Genomic DNA, 16,462 nt, shown 5'->3' with positions numbered 1-16,462 from the left:
AAGTCGAAATCGACTTTTGAAATTTAGTTGTTACGGAGTAGTCGCGGTATAGAAAAAAGGCAGCACTCCATATTAGGGCACACCGTATCACTTCCCCACAACTAGCTAACATCAAGAACCCCAGAGATCACCACGCACGTGGATACACGAAAAGACAGTCGTTGAGACAAATCAAAACAGAATTGCGCGATAGATTCGATTATGAGGTGATGCCCCGAGCACCAAGTACCCAACTGGTCTTTCCCGGTCGCCAGTGGGTCGTCGATCGGGCGTTCATGCTAGCGATAACGACATCACCCCTCGATCTGACGAGCACGAGACATACACAATTGTCGGCCGAGACAAGCCATTACCAGCATCAACAAGCTGGGAGTTTGTATGAATGCTGCTTATTGCATCATCGATGATGAATCTCATGCAATCCACAAACTGTGCTCGGCAGGGGTAGATATACCACCGCTGTTCCTGACAATGGCCCATGGAAACCAACAACTTCTGGCTCAAAGACTTCACGATGGCATCTAACGTCCCCGCAACTGACCCCTCCGTCTACGACACCTACAAGTCCAAGTGGTCCACGCTCCCCGACACCGCGGAGTCGTGGCTCGCCCGTGCCAGAGAGGTCTCTGAAGTTCTAGCGCAGGATGCAGCGCAACGAGACCAGGAGAACAAGTCGCCGCGCGCTGAGATTGCGCTCCTAAAACACTCTGGCTTGCTGAAGCTCCTGGGCCCGAAGAAGTATGGCGGCGGCGAGCAGCCGTGGAGTGTCGGGTATCAGGCCATTCGCGAGGTGGCGAAGGGGGACGGGTATGCCCATTCCGATACGCTTTATAGTCAACGACACAGTTAACCAACCAGGTTCCAGGTCTATTGGAATGCTCTTGGGCTACCATCTCCTCTGGTCAACGACCGCCAACGTCGTGGGAACACCTAAGCAAATTGAGCAGACGCACGAGCTCATCATCACCAACAACTACTTTGTCGGCGGAGCCGTGAACCCGCGTGACAGCGATCTGAAGATCACCTCTGACGGAGACAGCATTATCTTCAACGGCGCAAAGTTCTTCAACACGGGCGGTGTCGTGTCTGACCTCACCGTGCTCGAAGGCGTCCTCGAGGGGACAGACAGCCACATCTTCGCGCTCGTCGAGACCCGGCAACCGGGTATTCAGTTCGCGCATAACTGGCATAACATTGGACTCCGTCTTACTGAATCCGGCGGTGTCAAGATCGAGAACGTCCGCGTTCCGTGGACAGATGCGCTGGGCTGGGACGCCGCACAGAAGAAGCCGCGCGAGGATATCCTGGCCACGTCGTTTGCAGCCCTGCTTCTCCCCACGTATGTCTTGCTCGCCCGGCTCGCGGGCCGACTGTGAACGTGCTGCTAACTGTGTTTAGTATTCAACTTGTCTTCAGCAACTTCTACCTTGGCATCGCGCTGGGGTCGCTGCAGTTCGCCTCAAAGTACACCACCACGACCACCAGGGCGTGGCCTTACGGCGGCGACAATAAACCCGCCGCCACGGATGAATTCTATATCCTCGAGCGGTACGGCGAGTTCTTCGCGCACCTCCGAGCCGCAGAAGCACTCGCCGATCGAGCGGGAGACCAGTTGACCAGTCTCTACACTAAATACAGCTCCAACCGCACTGCCCTGACGCCTCAGGAGCGCGGAGAGGTAGCAGAGTGGGTGGCAAGCGTCAAGATCGTGACAACAGATGTCGGGCTCAAGGTAACTAGTGGGGTGTTTGAGGTCACTGGGGCCAGAGCGACCAGTCTTAGAGTCGGGCTTGATCGGTTTTGGAGGGATGTCAGGACGCACACGCTGCATGATCCAGTGGCATATAAGCGGAGAGAGGTGGGTAGGTATGTGCTTCTAGGGGAGCACCCGACTCCTACATGGTATACGTAAGGCTAAACTGCGTGTGAGGGCCATGATTGATATTGTCGGATGATAGAATTATTGTATATGGAATGATAATATGAATGATGGATGCCTATAAATATGCGAACAAAGCAGGTAAATCATTCCAGTAAGGAAAACAAGCTTTAAGATATCTTCACTGCCAGCTTCTTTAAGCCTTAGGGCTCATTGAAGTGCGCCGGCCCAGGGAGAGCTTCAAGGAGCTGCTCAATACGCACGTATACAAAGGCCCCATTTTACAGACAGCAATATTGATAAAGGCTTTACCCATATTTTAGCTGCCCAGTACTAGCTGAAGACGGTGCCGGCCTTTCCGCGCCTCGAATCTTATACGCTACATATCACCAAGGTTACATGTCTTCTTACAAATATCTCGAAGCTTGCTCTTGTAGTAATCAATGTCCTTTAATCCCTAATCATGGAGTACAGCCCCCTACTGAGCCTTATGGTGTTGTCAGCCTCAGAGACTCGTCAATGCTAGCTCGTTCCGTGCACAGATTCTCATCTAGATACCAGTCAGATGGCCTAGCTGCGAACGTAGATATGAAGAGGAGAAAAAGAGATACAGAAACATTCCGAACTGGGTGATGTGACACCATACCTGATTACTCCCATGACAAACCCATTAACCCAGTTCCCTTAACGCAACCCACGTATTCAGCTTCTATTTCTTTGCTTTTGAGAATGCTCGCCTCTACCCATAGACACAATTTGCCCGGTAATCGTCCCATCGGACCGTCCGGCGCATAGCTCGCCATGAACTCCCGTCTCAGGTTAACATGACCCTTGTTTTCGCGCCCGATCCTCTCCATGGATTCCATATCTTGAAAGTAGAAGAGCTGAATTTTGCGGTTGTAGTTCAATGCAGAGGGAGCACCATCGGCATCCCGGTAGGTTCCGCAAACGGGTTCATAACAGAGTCTTGCATTGAGAACTCCATGCTCTGGACCCGCGGCCACAAGGTTTATGATCCACCTTGTGACTGCCGCGTCAAAGTGCTCGAACCAATGGGATCTCTCTTCGGATGATATAGAGCTGTGGTCCTGACCTTCTACCACGAAGGCAATGTTATCAGGGAGGTAACCTGCATTGAGATTGACCCTTCCCCGAAGAATCTTCTCACCGGTCAGAGCAGAGCTTGACTGGGACGGTGTCTTCGAGGCGGCAGAGCGGATATCGTTTCTTCTTTCTCGAGTAACGTCGGCCATTCGATCATAGTAGCATCCCCAGTATCCCGATTTCTCACTGATATCTTCGAAGATACCCAGGTTCGCCATGCCATTCACTCTCTCAGTTGCATTTGTACCATGCTGAGTTCGACCAGGAGGGACGGTCATAATCTCGCGGTATACTCCCGCGTCATCAGGAAGTGAAGACCAGAAGGATGATACGGGTCCGCTATTCCACCATGTCTCGAAGACGGCTCTAGAGGGCCAATATGTCAGCCAGAGGCGGGTTGGTGTTGGATCATCCTGTTCTAGGTGTTCAATGATCGGCACATTGGTGGTGAACACGGCATTGAACGCGTCGATCAGTAAGTTGGCGTTGTTCGCTTCGAGACGCTGGATGCCGAAGACGGCCAGGACGATGGGAGTGTTCGCTGGGAGCTTTAAACCCCACATCGCATCTTAATGTGCCAAAATAAATTTGATATCTGTTGTCCTTAAGTGAGTATGAAGTTTTAGACGAATAATGGCGGCGATACTTTGTACTTTGGGCAGCGAGGCCTGTCCGCAGTTGGGGGATGATGCGCACTAAAATGGAAGGGGTATTTGCCGGCGAGAAGACGAATTATAATGTTTTGAGCGTCTACATACTAATTTAGGAAGATAGAGTATGGTGATATCATGATAGGGGTCAGCAGGCCAGCCTGATCGAGGCTTGAGCATCCGACTGTAGATGAGGAGTAAGAACCACCCAGCCATTACCCTAGAATTTCTGCACAGCCGCATAGAAACCAGTCCAGGGAAATATCGCTTCACCCCCTGGTAATGACCAATCGTTTCCAGATACCGCTAGATGTCGAGAAGGTCCTGTACGAGGGAGCGCACTCCGGGCCGGCATTTTGTAGTACCTAGGTTACGCAATTGTTGCACGAGTATCAATGTGGCTTCAGGTATTTGTCTGGAAAGACCGACTGCATTTGCACAGCTAGGTCCAGGCCACTTATATCCGAAGGTTGATGTTGTGCGAACCGTGGCACAGATTCAGTACAGTAATATTATTTATGGATCGGTTCGGGTTACCCCAGCTTCTTGAACACGTGGACATCACAGGCCTTACGGAAGAACCGTTCTGCAGTCATTCTGACAAGCATCCCTTTCATGTCAATAGACAAATAAGAAACTCGAGAGAAGCCAGATATTGTGAGGTCCAACTTCTTTGTACTCTGGAGACTGAGGTCCACCGCGTGCCTCTCAGGAGCGAGGCAGCATGAGAGACCGGAACCGTCGTAGTCTTCCAGACACCCGATCTGAACGTCAAGGCCTTGGCTATTGGTGACCTGGCAGATTGCACCGACGAGCGATGGATCGTCGTCGAGCAGGGCTCAACGCGGACGATGATTTCATCCTCAACCAGGGACGGCGACTCCTGTTCGTACTCAGTATACATTGACTTTTCGCGCCTACCCGGTTGGCGAAGGAACAGCTGGTTGCAGCGGACGACTTGACTTCCTCGATACGGGAATTGCTGACGATTGGGTGAGCCACTGGCTTGCGGTGCTGTCATCGGACACTGTCGGTATGCAAAGTTTACCGTTTGAGGCGATATAAATGGCCTCGAGGTCATCTATCGAATACTTCTCGATTTTCTCAACAAACCTTGGGATGTAACCTAGAATGTGAGTTGGGTATCAGATTAGTCCACTGGCAAAGTTACAAACAACTTTCTTGTATAGTCTGATGCCAACGCTCGTCCCAATCCTTCCATAATGTGCTGATCAGAGCGAATTATGCAGACCATTGAGAAATACCAGCGTGGTTGAGAGGTTGAAAGCGAATGCGTTAGCATCCGCGAGGCTGACGATAGGCCACGGCTGAGCCTTGTTGATTGTAGTTACAACATCCCACTGATCTTGAATATCAGAGTTGACGAGGAACACCACATCCGGGGGAGAATCCGTCTCTGGTCCATCCTCACCAATTGCTGTGGATATAACGATGCTGCTGTACCGGTACTTCTCCTTTTTCTGAACCAGCACCTGCACGTCGACACCAGAGGAGCCATTTCCTTCAAAAGCTGATGCCACTGTTTTTTGTGATGCAACGACTGAATCTGAACGGGTCTTATAATGTAGGCAGTCTGACCATCCTGTCAGCACCCTGGACACAAAGGGCAAATGCAAGTGTCTGGTTTCATTTTTTCAAGCAGGACCAACTCCTCACCTGGCTTGAGGACCTTGCGGGTATTGGTTATGGCGTCATCCAGCTTGCGGGTTGCATGAAGCATATGAGATGTTATGACCAACTTGTAGCTCGCCAATCCAGATATCTGAATGCCAGGATCCTGAGAAATGTCGGATAAGAAAAATCAAAGAATGTCACTACTTCTGGGATCTCTCTGCCCCCGGGCGAAGAGGACGGATGAAGTATCTGATAGTCGTATCTTGTAGACTTTGAGCTCGTCTGACGCAAAGGACTCGAGGCTGCGGAGCGTCATACCCCCAGCGCCATCACTTATCTCAATGGTCCTCATTGCCGGGTTCTCGAGAGAGGTTTTAGGCTGCAACTAGGTGCGCGTGATGTGGTTCGATAAGACCTGCTCTGCGAGACCGTCGCGGGATATCAAATCAGTGGATTCGTTTCGCCGGACAGAATGCTCTCAAATTTTGCCCAGCGAGCATGAATAGTTGCCCTTCTGGTCCAGAGCTCTCTACCCTGGCAATGAGCAGCCCGCGATACTCTTCAAAGGCTAATGAAGACTGGACAGTTTCCCTCAAACGCCGCTTTACGAGGATCTGCTGCCGGCGTTTCATCCAGAATGTATACGGTTAAAGGTGTTCGGGACCGTTGAACGTAAAGGGTTGCCAATGTATTCTAAAGCCTGCTCGATGAAGCAGTGTATGGCGATATTCATGGCTTCATAATGCCAATCTAGCCATCCCTCCTCTTATGGCCTCTCAAACAGCATGGCTTCTCGTACCTACTCGTCATTCATTATTGTAATGGTCGAGCGCCTCAACATTTCGTGCATAGTGAGCCTGCGAGTGCATCCATCTCGGTGTTAACTGCGTCAAAGAACCTTGTTCCGAATCTTTGGCTGACGGCCGAGCTCGCTAGAATCTCTTGTAGCTACGACAAGTACCCGGAGTATAGGCAGCAACCGGGGTGATGCTGACATAGATAAATATCCATCTCTAGAGAGCCCCAGATTACCCAGAACTGGGCGAGACAAGACTAATAATAGCTATGTGCCATCTGGGTATCTTCCTGCAAGCCATCCCTTGGGGGACACAGGATCTCTATTGACGAACTGATCAAAGTTACAGCCATGTATACTCATTGCTGTTCGGACTACATTTCCTATAATGAGGGGATCCCCAATAGATGACCAAAGTTACCAGTGGCAGACGCTCTAAATACCAGCTTCGAGATTATATTTATTGATATTATAGCAGAATGGCCGATCTAGTGACGTGTCGAGGTCGGTAAGCGTGACTGGGGGCTGGTTGGGTTGAAACCACCGTCTGGGTAAGCAAACCTCGCTGACCATGCAGATAAACCGTCAGAATGGTCACACAAAAAATCCATTGTCTCTTTGTGACAGAGATATTCCTCCTCTGAAGCGAGGGAGACTTTTGAAACTCGTACTGTAGGGTCAGCCCTCCTGCCAAAGCTATTCATGTTACAGAAGTTTAAGCCAGCAATATTAACCCCATAAGAGGTACACTGCCTTCTAGGGTAGTCATTCGGTTCCGTACAGTTTCTCATTTTATTCAGATCATCTTTAACTCTTCTACTTTCTTGGTGATCGCGATGGAGTCCCAAGACCGGCTCCCTGATGGGGTCAGCCACAGGAACCGGGTCTCCATGGGAATCACCGCGATGGTGACCTTTTTGGCGACCATTTTTGTTGGTTTGCGTCTGGCTTCGCGACTTCTCACAGTCAAAATAAAATCCGACGATTGGGTCTGCCTCGCAGCTCTGATATTCGCGTACGCCACCCTAACCACTACCGTACTCACCGACACTGTTGGCCGCAGCGGTTGGGATATCTCACAGTATGACCGTTTTACTATCGAGCGACGCAGCAAGGTTCGTGATCCACAGCCATAATTTAGGATTTTTCTTTTCTCTGAAGATCTCTGAATCAGATTGTGCTCGCGAACAATTGCCTCTACAACACGACGGTATCCCTGGCTAAAATATCGATCATTCTCTACTATCGGCGTATTTTCACCACTTCAAGAACATTCGTGGCCGCGACCTGGGCCATGGGCGGGCTTATTCTGGGATACTGGCTCGCCTGCATATTCGGGTTAATCTTTGCGTATAATCCTGTCCAGGCACAGTGGAAATCGTGGTTGCCTCACACGAGTATCAACAACCAGGCCTTCTGGATGGCCATGGGCATCATCAACATAGTATACAACATTACCATACTATGCATGGCCCAGCCATTGGTATGGAGCCTGAAGATGAGCTGCCGTCGCAGAATCTTACTCTCAGGTGTTTTTGCTCTGGGCGGATTGTGAGAACCCCCTTTGGGACGGTGGAAAAAAGTGGCTGATACAGTACTCTTTTCAGCGTCTGCGTCACAAGCATCATGCGCGCCTACTACCTGTCATGGTCCCAGATTGATAACATCAACTGTAAGTCCGCTGCAATCAGGGAAAAGCGGCGGATTCACCTTCACGAGGCTAAACCAGTTTCCATGGACAGACACGCTCTACCTTGCAGGAATCTGGACGGCGGTGGAGTCTAACCTCAGCATAATCTGTGCCTGCCTACCTATGCTTCCTAGCCTCGTCAAGCATTTTCGGGGTCGATCCGAACGAGGGCTGTATTCGGCGGGCTTGGGAGAGTCAAGAATGTATCTCCGCCGCCTGGATGGGGCAATATCGTTCTCAAAGGCTACAGCAAAAGGTTCAAACAGTTTTATCAACCCGAATACTTGCTCTCAGGTACGCATTCAGACGGATGTCGACATTGAGTGGGACCCGAGGCGCTCCTCTATCGAGTAAGAGCATGGAGGAATCCCTAGAAACTTAGCGTACCTGTTGGGATAAAGAACAAATTTTATTTTTTATGTCCATTGAATTCTAGATTGCTCAACAACGTAGCAGCTGATTACTACTGCCATCTTACCTGATTTAATCGCGCTAAGGCTTATGTACGTCAACACCAAGCCCTCCCTTTGCACGGCAACCCCTATCTATATAGAAAATCACTTCTTCCCATTGTCGTCGACCTTCCACCAATTGCCAATATTCTCACAACAGTAAGAGTAATACGATCTCGCCACCTCTTGCGGCTGTTCAGTCCCTCCACCATGGCCAGAGTCAGCGCTCCTGCCAATCCCAGAACTACGATCATCATCTTGCATGGCGCGTGGCATAATCCCACCCATTATTACGATCTTGCCGCAGTCCTTCGAGCTCTCGGTCACAAAGTGTTGATTCCAAGACTCCTATTCATGAGCGGTGCGCGGCCGGCAAACTCGGGCCTCTACACCGACAGCGACCATATTCGCAGCTATGCCGAATCCCTCGCCGACGCAGGCCACTGTCTCGTGGTCTTGATGCATACCTACAGCGGGCAGGTCGTACCAACGCACTGGCCGGATTGGACATAACCACACGCAAGCGATTGAACCTTCCAAGCCGTGTCATACGTCTGGTTTACCTGTGCGCTCACGCCCTTACCATAGGACTGCTCAATGTTTGGCATAGTAAAAGCCGCTGGCCGCCAATTTCGCCGACGACGGCACGGTCGAGTATCGCGATGTTGGCGAGCGCATGGTTGGACCGGGTCTCTCAAAGGAAGATCTGGAGTCTTACATTGCGCGGCTAAAACCCTGGAATGGGCAGGCGCTGTATCAGGAGATCCGGGAAGTCACCCGGATGGATATTCCAGTCTCGTATATCCTCAGCCTGCAGGGTATGATGCTGCCGATCGCATATCAGAACGTCATGGTGGCGGGTATAGGGGCTGCAGGAGGGAAGTTGAGACTTTTGGGCTAGATACCGGCCACTGTGCGCACGCTACAATGTCAGCAGAGGTGGTGCATACAGTCGCGAGCAGGGAAATAAAGGAACAGTGACGGTAGAAGGTGTCAGTCGTATTACTCCTTTCCTAGGTCAGAGTGATCAGCAAATAATGTACTACTTTTACACTTCTACTACTTTCAGACTTCTACTACTTTCCGACTTTCACTACATTTAGTACATTCGTTCGCTAAATCAGCAGGGATCTCGTAATCTAGACATTCCTGACTTCACTCGCTTAAACCCAACTCCCTTAATACAACTAATCTGATATGTATTCCCTCTGCTTTTCTTTGCTCTTAAGCAGCAGCTTACCTCCTGGCTTGGGTATGGTCACATCAACAACCCCTTTACCAAACCAGGCAGCTTTTATGCAGCCTTGTGCCCAACGACAGTCCTTCACGTAAACGCCCAAAATACGCCCGCCCTTGTCTCCTGCACAGCCTGCGGCATGAACACCGCCAACCACTGCCCAACGGTCGTGCTGCGCATTAGCGAGAGCCAAGTGGGGGTTGGAGCCCGTTTAGCCCTTGTTCGCCAACCTGCACTTTTTGAAATAGAGGCTAGGTTGACCGGTAAGAACAACATTAACTATTTTTTTATAATCAACATAGGTCCGTGCGTCGGGTCTGGGTACAAGGCTGAAGGCTAATAGTAGCAGTTATTATCTCGGGCTTGATTCTTCACAGGATCACGCATCAAATTCATTCAAGTCACCAGAACGCAAAGGTAGCCCCCGCACAAATACACTTGGCAATTGATTTAAGTTGACACCAAAATACTTCAGTGTGTTGTTTGTAAGGCCATCCGTAGTCTTCTTCGTTGAGAGTTTCTACACAGAAGCCTCGTGATAAGCTCCTGAATACTCTCTACCGACGAATAAGAACTCGCGAAGTGTCCTGCATTGCCGCGCCCGAGAGTTGTTCATCGCTATAATCTTCTTGCTCAGGAACGAGCAAAGATCATCGGCTTGTGCTGGGTGGTTCCGTGCTGAGAGCTATATCTTATCCCAGCGACCTTGAGCCCATCCCCATCAAGAAGTGTGATAGCGTCATCATCCCTGGATAGAGGGCAATTCGGAATATCAAAGTCTTCGGTAGCCAAAGGAGGTAAGACCGCATCTCTAGGAAGAACTTGTTCTGCCCCTGATGAGTTGCGGATCTTCCATCCTGACAATGGTATCCGGCGGTTCATGAGGTTCGCCAGGGTCACAGATTGCCGCTGGTCCTCTGATGCAGGCGGATTCACGGCCGCCTGCCTGATAACTACGGAATTTTCGACAAGGTCATCAAGAAGGACATCTTTCCAGGTCACTCGCGATATGGCGTGGCCAGAACCATTGCCAGTATGCACCGACTGCGACGCAAACGCAAGAAAAACGCCCAGCCATTGATGGGACTCTGGGAAATAGAACACGAGGGCCCCGTCCTGGAACGGTCCATCGTCACCAGAATACATAGCAATATTGCCCTGGTTCATGTGGATATTGTGCATTCCATCTTGTGAGTTATACCGCTCGCCAAAGATGTGAACAGTAGCTCCTTCATCAATTGCTGCCTTGATTCTAGGCTCCAGGACGTCGATGATGTCGTTATTCGGGCCTGGAATATCATGGGGAAGAACTCGACCGCTATCAACGTCGAAGAGATTGCGTCGAATGTAATCTAATCGTATATCGTCTGGAGAATCTGGCTCTACATCGTCTAGAGGGTGGTAGCCGGTTCTGAGATGCGAGAGTCTTTCAATAAGTCGGCGGTCGCTGACTTTCTCATCCACCCAGTATACAAGTCGAGATTCCTGACGATCTCCAGATTTGATATTTATGGCCGATTCAGAATCACCACCGCCGTTATCACGATGGTATAGGAGTAGATGAGGCTTTCTCGTACCACGGCGTTCAACATGGTAACGTACTGGATGAGCTTTCCAAACGCCGTAATTGTCAAGGGGCATGTTGTCTATTAGCTGTGTAAATTTTTGAACTCTGAAGCTCTATGAACTGGGAAATCTCTAGAAATAATTGAGGACTTTTCTAGGGTGTAATAAATTTGACCAAGGACATATACTTTGTAGGTGTTTGGTGTGCGGTGAGGAGCTTTCCTATAACGTCACCACTGTTGCTTGATAATTCCTCTACCGCGGTTGGCTGCTACGATTACAGATATTCGAACCGCAGTTTATACTGGTTACTAATATTGATAATTATGGATTCCCATAGGAATGGCTGTTATAGTAACTTAGTCCACTTTAGATGAGTGGCCGCCCACTTCAATGACTCAATTCCTCGCTGCCGGCTGTACTTCTACGAGCTGCAAAGTAGCTGGCTTGAACTAACTCCCCTCTTGACAAGTCTCTCCTGTGCACCGGTCGTGCTTTTTCCCTCGTTGAGCAGACAAAAAGGGGATGGGTGAGGTGGGGTGGATTGGTGGATTTATCAACCTGCCATGGGCATCAGTGCAAGGCGTACAGTTACGAGGAGAAAATGTTATAAGAGGTAATATCACGTTCAATTCATTCCTTAAATCGGCCCTTGGATTTTTCTGTGAGAGTTACATCCAGCCTTTCATCACTTCCAGGGCCGAAGTATCCATCTACAGAGGAGACTGGATTATTTCCAGTACTTGACAATACAGCAAGTCACTGTACTATGACCCTATTCATGACCTGCGAAACAAAAGGCAGCAACAACAGAACCAACAGATCTAGGGGAAATTTGAATGCTACAAGAATGGAAATCTGTGATTGACCTTGAACAGCAACTAGCAGGAAACTTGGTACTGGATTCTTCCTTAGAAAAGCAGCCACTGGAATAGTGTTCATATTCTTCTGGTCTGGAAATAGTTCGTTAAGTTCAGCAACAGAACTGGTAACAATGGTCACTTTTAGAGCGCTGGATTTGTATCTGACTACCCCTCTAACCAATGCTGGGTACCTAGATCGCGCACCTCCTACGGTCATGCTATAGATGTTACCAATTACGTCTCCCCATCTGGTTTCAGCACCTTTATTTCCCGCCAAAACTGCCAAACAGCCCAACAAAGCACATGAGCCAGCGCTTCCACCTGGGGAGCTTTTGCCATACAAACCGACGTGGGCGTTAACGTCCGCTCCATTATCCAAGGAAAGTATTTTTTCTATCATACTAATAGTTTCTAAATACTATTCGTGTGATTTTATATTCTAGTAAAAGCGGGCCACCACATAAGGGCCCTGACATGCTGGCAACCTGTCAATACAGGCTTGCCGTAAGGATATCTTTGCCTAGTAGAACTGTATTATCCTGATTTCGTATATTTCCAAGTACATACGACCATAGGGTGTGGAGAACAGGGCTTCCCGTCCGCTCAGCCGTACTTAAGCCACACGCCGGTAGGTTAGTAGTATGGTGGGTGACCACATGCGAATCCCTACTGTTGTATGTCCAAGTTTTATTTCTTTTTTTACTTATCTTGCCTATGCCCCAACGTCCTTCTTCGGCCCTTTACGCGAAGGCCCTGAAGGCCTCGATAAATATCTCCTCTTCACGATACAATACATAGAGGGGTCAGATCAGGGTCAGATGCTGGGCCGCTTATATCACGTGGCGTCAAGTGTACACGATAAAGGCCACTTGATATTTCCGTATCAGGTACAAACTTGAATTGTCCTGCTGTATATGCATTGGGGCTCGGAAAATAAATTCAGGGCTAAAGAATTTGTGATAAGACTCTGCTACTGCTATTATTGATTGGATGAGATAGGAGCACTGGCCCTGCAGCATCGCCCACCTGTAACTGGGGATTGCACTGCCTACCGTTGCTCACACCCGCTCCCTATTGGCGAGTGGAGGACCCGACCCCTGCTACCGAATACGGCCTTTCCGCCAATCACATATAGCCCAAGCGTTAGGGCAGCAGCATTTGATAGGCTGCATTGAGGCTGCAGTGCAAGGCTGTTGCAGCGGAGACTGCGCTATGACCCGCACAGAGGCCGACAGCGGGTTTGATAGTCAGGCTTGTCTGGAGCCGCAGCCTCTATAAGACCGGTGAAGGGTTCTCTTCTCTCCTCCGTAAGAAATCCTCAGCCGTTCAAAAGGGCCCACCTCAGTTCATGTCCAGGATAGGATGTCTCCATCAACCAGTGGCCATGTTGACTATGACCGCATCTCCAACAAAGGTCGCCAATCACCGCGGCCACTACAAGGCGCAGAATTACCGGCCGCATGGGGGATCGGCTGGAGGTGTCCAACTCTGATGGTCGGGCTTGTCACTTGCGGGGCGATGCTTTCAGTAGGTCATCATTTCTACTACCGCAGTTTTGATCAGACCCTTGTCGATTCTAGGAACCAGCAAGCGTGGGCAATCCGAATTGGGACCGGCTTTGCCTTTCTCGTCAAATCATGCCTTGTCTCCGCGGTTGGAGTCGCTGCAGTGCAGGAGACCTGGGCCACCCTCCGCCGGAAGAGTGTGAAGCTAAGTGGGATTGACAGCATGTTTGCAGTCCTGGACAGTCCGCTTGCCTTTTTCACCCCTGACCTATGGCTGTATGCAAAGACGCTCACGGCCCTGGCAATCATCTCCTGGTATGTACCAAGTCTCCACTCGTACTGGCCAGAATGAGCCTATGACTTACCTGTCCGAATCGAACCAGGCTGATACCCTTGACTGCTATTATTACGCCGTCTACTCTCTATGTTGTTGCCATGCAAGCCCGGCAGACCTCCAGGCTAGGTGTTCCAAGCGTGAGCTTTGCTGATTCCTTCTGGTCTGGTGAGGCGGCATTAGAAGGAGCAGGACGCATTAATGCCCCCTCACCAAATCTCAGCCGCCTCTTTACAGTGACTGCCTCATCTATGCAAGTACTTCCAGTCCCTGCACCGTTCCCAAATTCGTCCTACTTGTTAGAATTCTGGGGCCCTTCCTACAAGTGCCAGAGCCTCAGCGAAGCTCTCTTGAACGTGCACGGGTTGAGCCAGGGACTATGGGATAGTGAGATTGGAAACAAAACAGACTGGCCACTAGAAGTCTACTCTGGGGCTGCTCCTCATGATCTTAACAATACACTTTTTTATATGGGCTGCAGGGCAGAACCCACTGTGGAATAATAATGCCTCTCAACCAACTGAGCTTGTCTGCCAGCTCTGGAATACCTCCTACATGGTCAGCCTTACTTTCAACGACGGCATTCAGACCCTGACACCTATATCAGTCGATCACATTGCCTATTCTAACTGGAGCTCAGAAGCTGGTACTTACTCTCTACTCCAGAATAGCGATCCGACAGTCAATGGGGGGTTCTACGTGGTACATATGCTATTTTCTGGCCTTATCCAGGGTAACTTGCGCACTGGTGTTTCAGGGTCAGTGAGAGAGAACATTACCTCACAGACAGCATTTACCAAGTTGTCCATTGCACAGACTGGTCTCTTTGCATGTCCAGAGATGTGGAATGGCAGTAACAGTGATTATCTTTATGGCAACAGCTTAATGACTTCTTGCCGGAACAGAACGCTGGCGCGAGCAATTGAAGATCTCTCACACAATCTCACCTACAATCTCCTCAGCCTTAATGCCGCAAACACCACTGTTGATGTGCTGGATTTGACCTCGCGCAACTTCTACATTTATGATCAGGAGTACCTGATATTAGCCTATATGACTGCGCTTGGTGTTACTGTTGCTTGCATTATTATTGGATTCTTTGCCTTGCGGCGAAATGGTGTCTCACAGAGAACCTCATTTTCAAGTGTTCTGATGACGACGCGGAATCCGGATTTGGACCGTCTGGCTGTCGGCCATTGTCTGGGAGCAGAGCCGTTAGAAAAGGAGATTGGGAAGGTCCTGTTGCAATATGGGGAGATCGAGAGCCCCGGTCAGCGGCATAAGCACGCAGCATTTGGAACCAAGGGGTCAGTGGTGGCTCTGTCAAAGGGAGAAGACTATTACTAGGTAGATCAGGTGGAAGGGGCGGCGCTTTCCTGCCGTGGGGCGACTGGTTGGTTGATTCTATCGATGGTGCTCCGTCGTTGTTGCAAATTGTGCTGGGATATACTTCAAGTAATTGCCCACTTGGATGTATATAATACTAGGTAAATTATATGGCGTTCAGCGCCTAATCAGCCCTAATCCTAACATATCCTACAAGAATTCATCATAAATGGCCTTGATCATCTCACCATTACCGAGCTAGTTGTGGTACCAGCGCCAGAGTGTGGCAGAGTAATGTATGCCAACACTGTCAATGCCCCTGATCTCAAACCCAGCAGCCTCAAGTTCATCAACAAGGAATCCAAGGGGAGTGCTGGCATCCGCGACGAGGAAGACGTATTTGTTCATAAACGGGCCCCAGATGAGATCGTCGTATTTCCAGGATTTGCGGAGATCAGGAGCATCACGATAGTCCATACACGATACGGATCCAAGGGCATCATCTCAGAACTAACCGTGGGGGTTCAAGACCATCAGCTCGGACAGGAAGCCTGCCAAGTGTGGAATGATGTAGACCGAGGTTCTTCCGGCTGCCTTTCGGCCGCCAGACTACTTGCGTCAGTTTCGTGCACATCGTCAACCATGGTTATTGAAGACTCCAAGAGGGCTCTGTGGTTCCCACTCATCTTCAACGAAGCCGACATCATGGGGAGAAACATGCAAGATGACGGATTCAATGCTGGGGCATACCGTCTATTGAACGACCTACAAAAGTAACTCGGACTGGGAAAATTCCTCCGCCGGTTCCTGAGGCGTGTATGCAAAGCGTTAGTGTATTACGATGGTCTCGACATGTGTAATTCTTTCCGACCGACAGTGATAGAGGACAAGAACCGGTTTGACGGAGTGACTCCCGCCCTAATACGAGATGCTTTCAAAAGAGTGGTCAGTGACAGCTTTGGAGACAGAGCAGAGGGGATATATGAGCGGGCTGAGTGGGCGTATACGACCCAGGGTCGGCTCTGTATCATGGTTGATGAAGAAGCCTTACGGTCTGTGTTGAGATTTCGGTGGAGGAATTGAATAAGTCCAATGTCCTATGATACTGGGTTTGTGGTCCCGATCAATGGGCAGTGGGCGGCGGAGACGGATCCCTGTATGCTGCTCGAAGGGGGAGAAGATGATGAGTATGAGCCATTGAACGGTTGTACGATGGATGGCGTGGGCTAAATGAGAGTTCCCTATAGTCAGGCGCAGATTGAAGCGTCCTCTGCGATGCACTATGACTCGTATTGGGACCTTGAGTATCGACGGCCACCCGCCATTAGTTTTCATTCTGAAAAGAGAGTAATCCCAATGTGGGACTACTTAGCTGTTTCCTAAAAGATACGATGTATCTTACTGGCCGATAATACTTTCTCTTTT

The 16,462-nt window shown here is 49.9% G+C and overlaps 7 protein-coding genes across 7 annotated transcripts, besides 1 other annotated feature; 5 read left to right on the top strand and 2 right to left on the bottom strand.

The window, feature by feature from the left end:
- Positions 1 to 16,462: part of a sequence feature (contig 1.54 513..183474(-1)) that runs on past both edges of the window.
- On the top strand, positions 511 to 1,986 carry ANIA_03239 (thermophilic desulfurizing enzyme family protein; the record flags this gene model as incomplete). The annotated part of the gene is made up of 3 exons (XM_050612510.1): positions 511 to 1,339; positions 1,399 to 1,866; positions 1,959 to 1,986. Exons 1-3 carry the CDS (start codon positions 741 to 743, stop codon positions 1,984 to 1,986), a joined length of 1,095 nt encoding a protein of 364 aa, XP_050468423.1. The 5' UTR covers positions 511 to 740.
- Positions 2,530 to 5,598, bottom strand: ANIA_03240 (phenylacetaldoxime dehydratase family protein; the record flags this gene model as incomplete). The annotated part of the gene is made up of 7 exons (XM_655752.1): positions 2,530 to 3,531; positions 3,742 to 3,817; positions 4,171 to 4,416; positions 4,555 to 4,759; positions 4,886 to 5,173; positions 5,311 to 5,431; positions 5,587 to 5,598. 7 exons carry the CDS (start codon positions 5,596 to 5,598, stop codon positions 2,530 to 2,532), a joined length of 1,950 nt encoding a protein of 649 aa, XP_660844.1.
- ANIA_03241 (uncharacterized protein) lies at positions 6,544 to 8,108 on the top strand (the record flags this gene model as incomplete). Its single annotated transcript, XM_655753.1, has 5 exons — positions 6,544 to 6,572; positions 6,825 to 7,179; positions 7,239 to 7,547; positions 7,594 to 7,615; positions 7,756 to 8,108. 5 exons carry the CDS (start codon positions 6,544 to 6,546, stop codon positions 8,106 to 8,108), a joined length of 1,068 nt encoding a protein of 355 aa, XP_660845.1.
- On the top strand, positions 8,417 to 9,107 carry ANIA_03242 (uncharacterized protein; the record flags this gene model as incomplete). The annotated part of the gene is made up of 2 exons (XM_655754.1): positions 8,417 to 8,686; positions 8,823 to 9,107. 2 exons carry the CDS (start codon positions 8,417 to 8,419, stop codon positions 9,105 to 9,107), a joined length of 555 nt encoding a protein of 184 aa, XP_660846.1.
- Positions 10,077 to 11,084, bottom strand: ANIA_03243 (uncharacterized protein; the record flags this gene model as incomplete). The annotated part of the gene is made up of 1 exon (XM_655755.1): positions 10,077 to 11,084. The coding sequence occupies one exon, from the start codon at positions 11,082 to 11,084 to the stop codon at positions 10,077 to 10,079; it is 1,008 nt and encodes a 335-aa protein (XP_660847.1).
- On the top strand, positions 13,235 to 15,058 carry ANIA_03244 (uncharacterized protein; the record flags this gene model as incomplete). Its single annotated transcript, XM_655756.1, has 3 exons — positions 13,235 to 13,692; positions 13,761 to 14,098; positions 14,193 to 15,058. The coding sequence occupies 3 exons, from the start codon at positions 13,235 to 13,237 to the stop codon at positions 15,056 to 15,058; spliced, it is 1,662 nt and encodes a 553-aa protein (XP_660848.1).
- Positions 15,332 to 15,848, top strand: ANIA_03245 (uncharacterized protein; the record flags this gene model as incomplete). The annotated part of the gene is made up of 2 exons (XM_655757.1): positions 15,332 to 15,654; positions 15,812 to 15,848. 2 exons carry the CDS (start codon positions 15,332 to 15,334, stop codon positions 15,846 to 15,848), a joined length of 360 nt encoding a protein of 119 aa, XP_660849.1.

Source organism: Aspergillus nidulans, chromosome VI, assembly GCF_000011425.1.
Source record: "Aspergillus nidulans FGSC A4 chromosome VI".
In the NCBI taxonomy this organism is placed as follows: Eukaryota; Fungi; Ascomycota; class Eurotiomycetes; order Eurotiales; family Aspergillaceae; genus Aspergillus; species Aspergillus nidulans.
The sequence above is the reverse complement of the archived record's forward strand: the minus strand, read 5'-3'. Positions and strand labels throughout refer to the sequence as shown.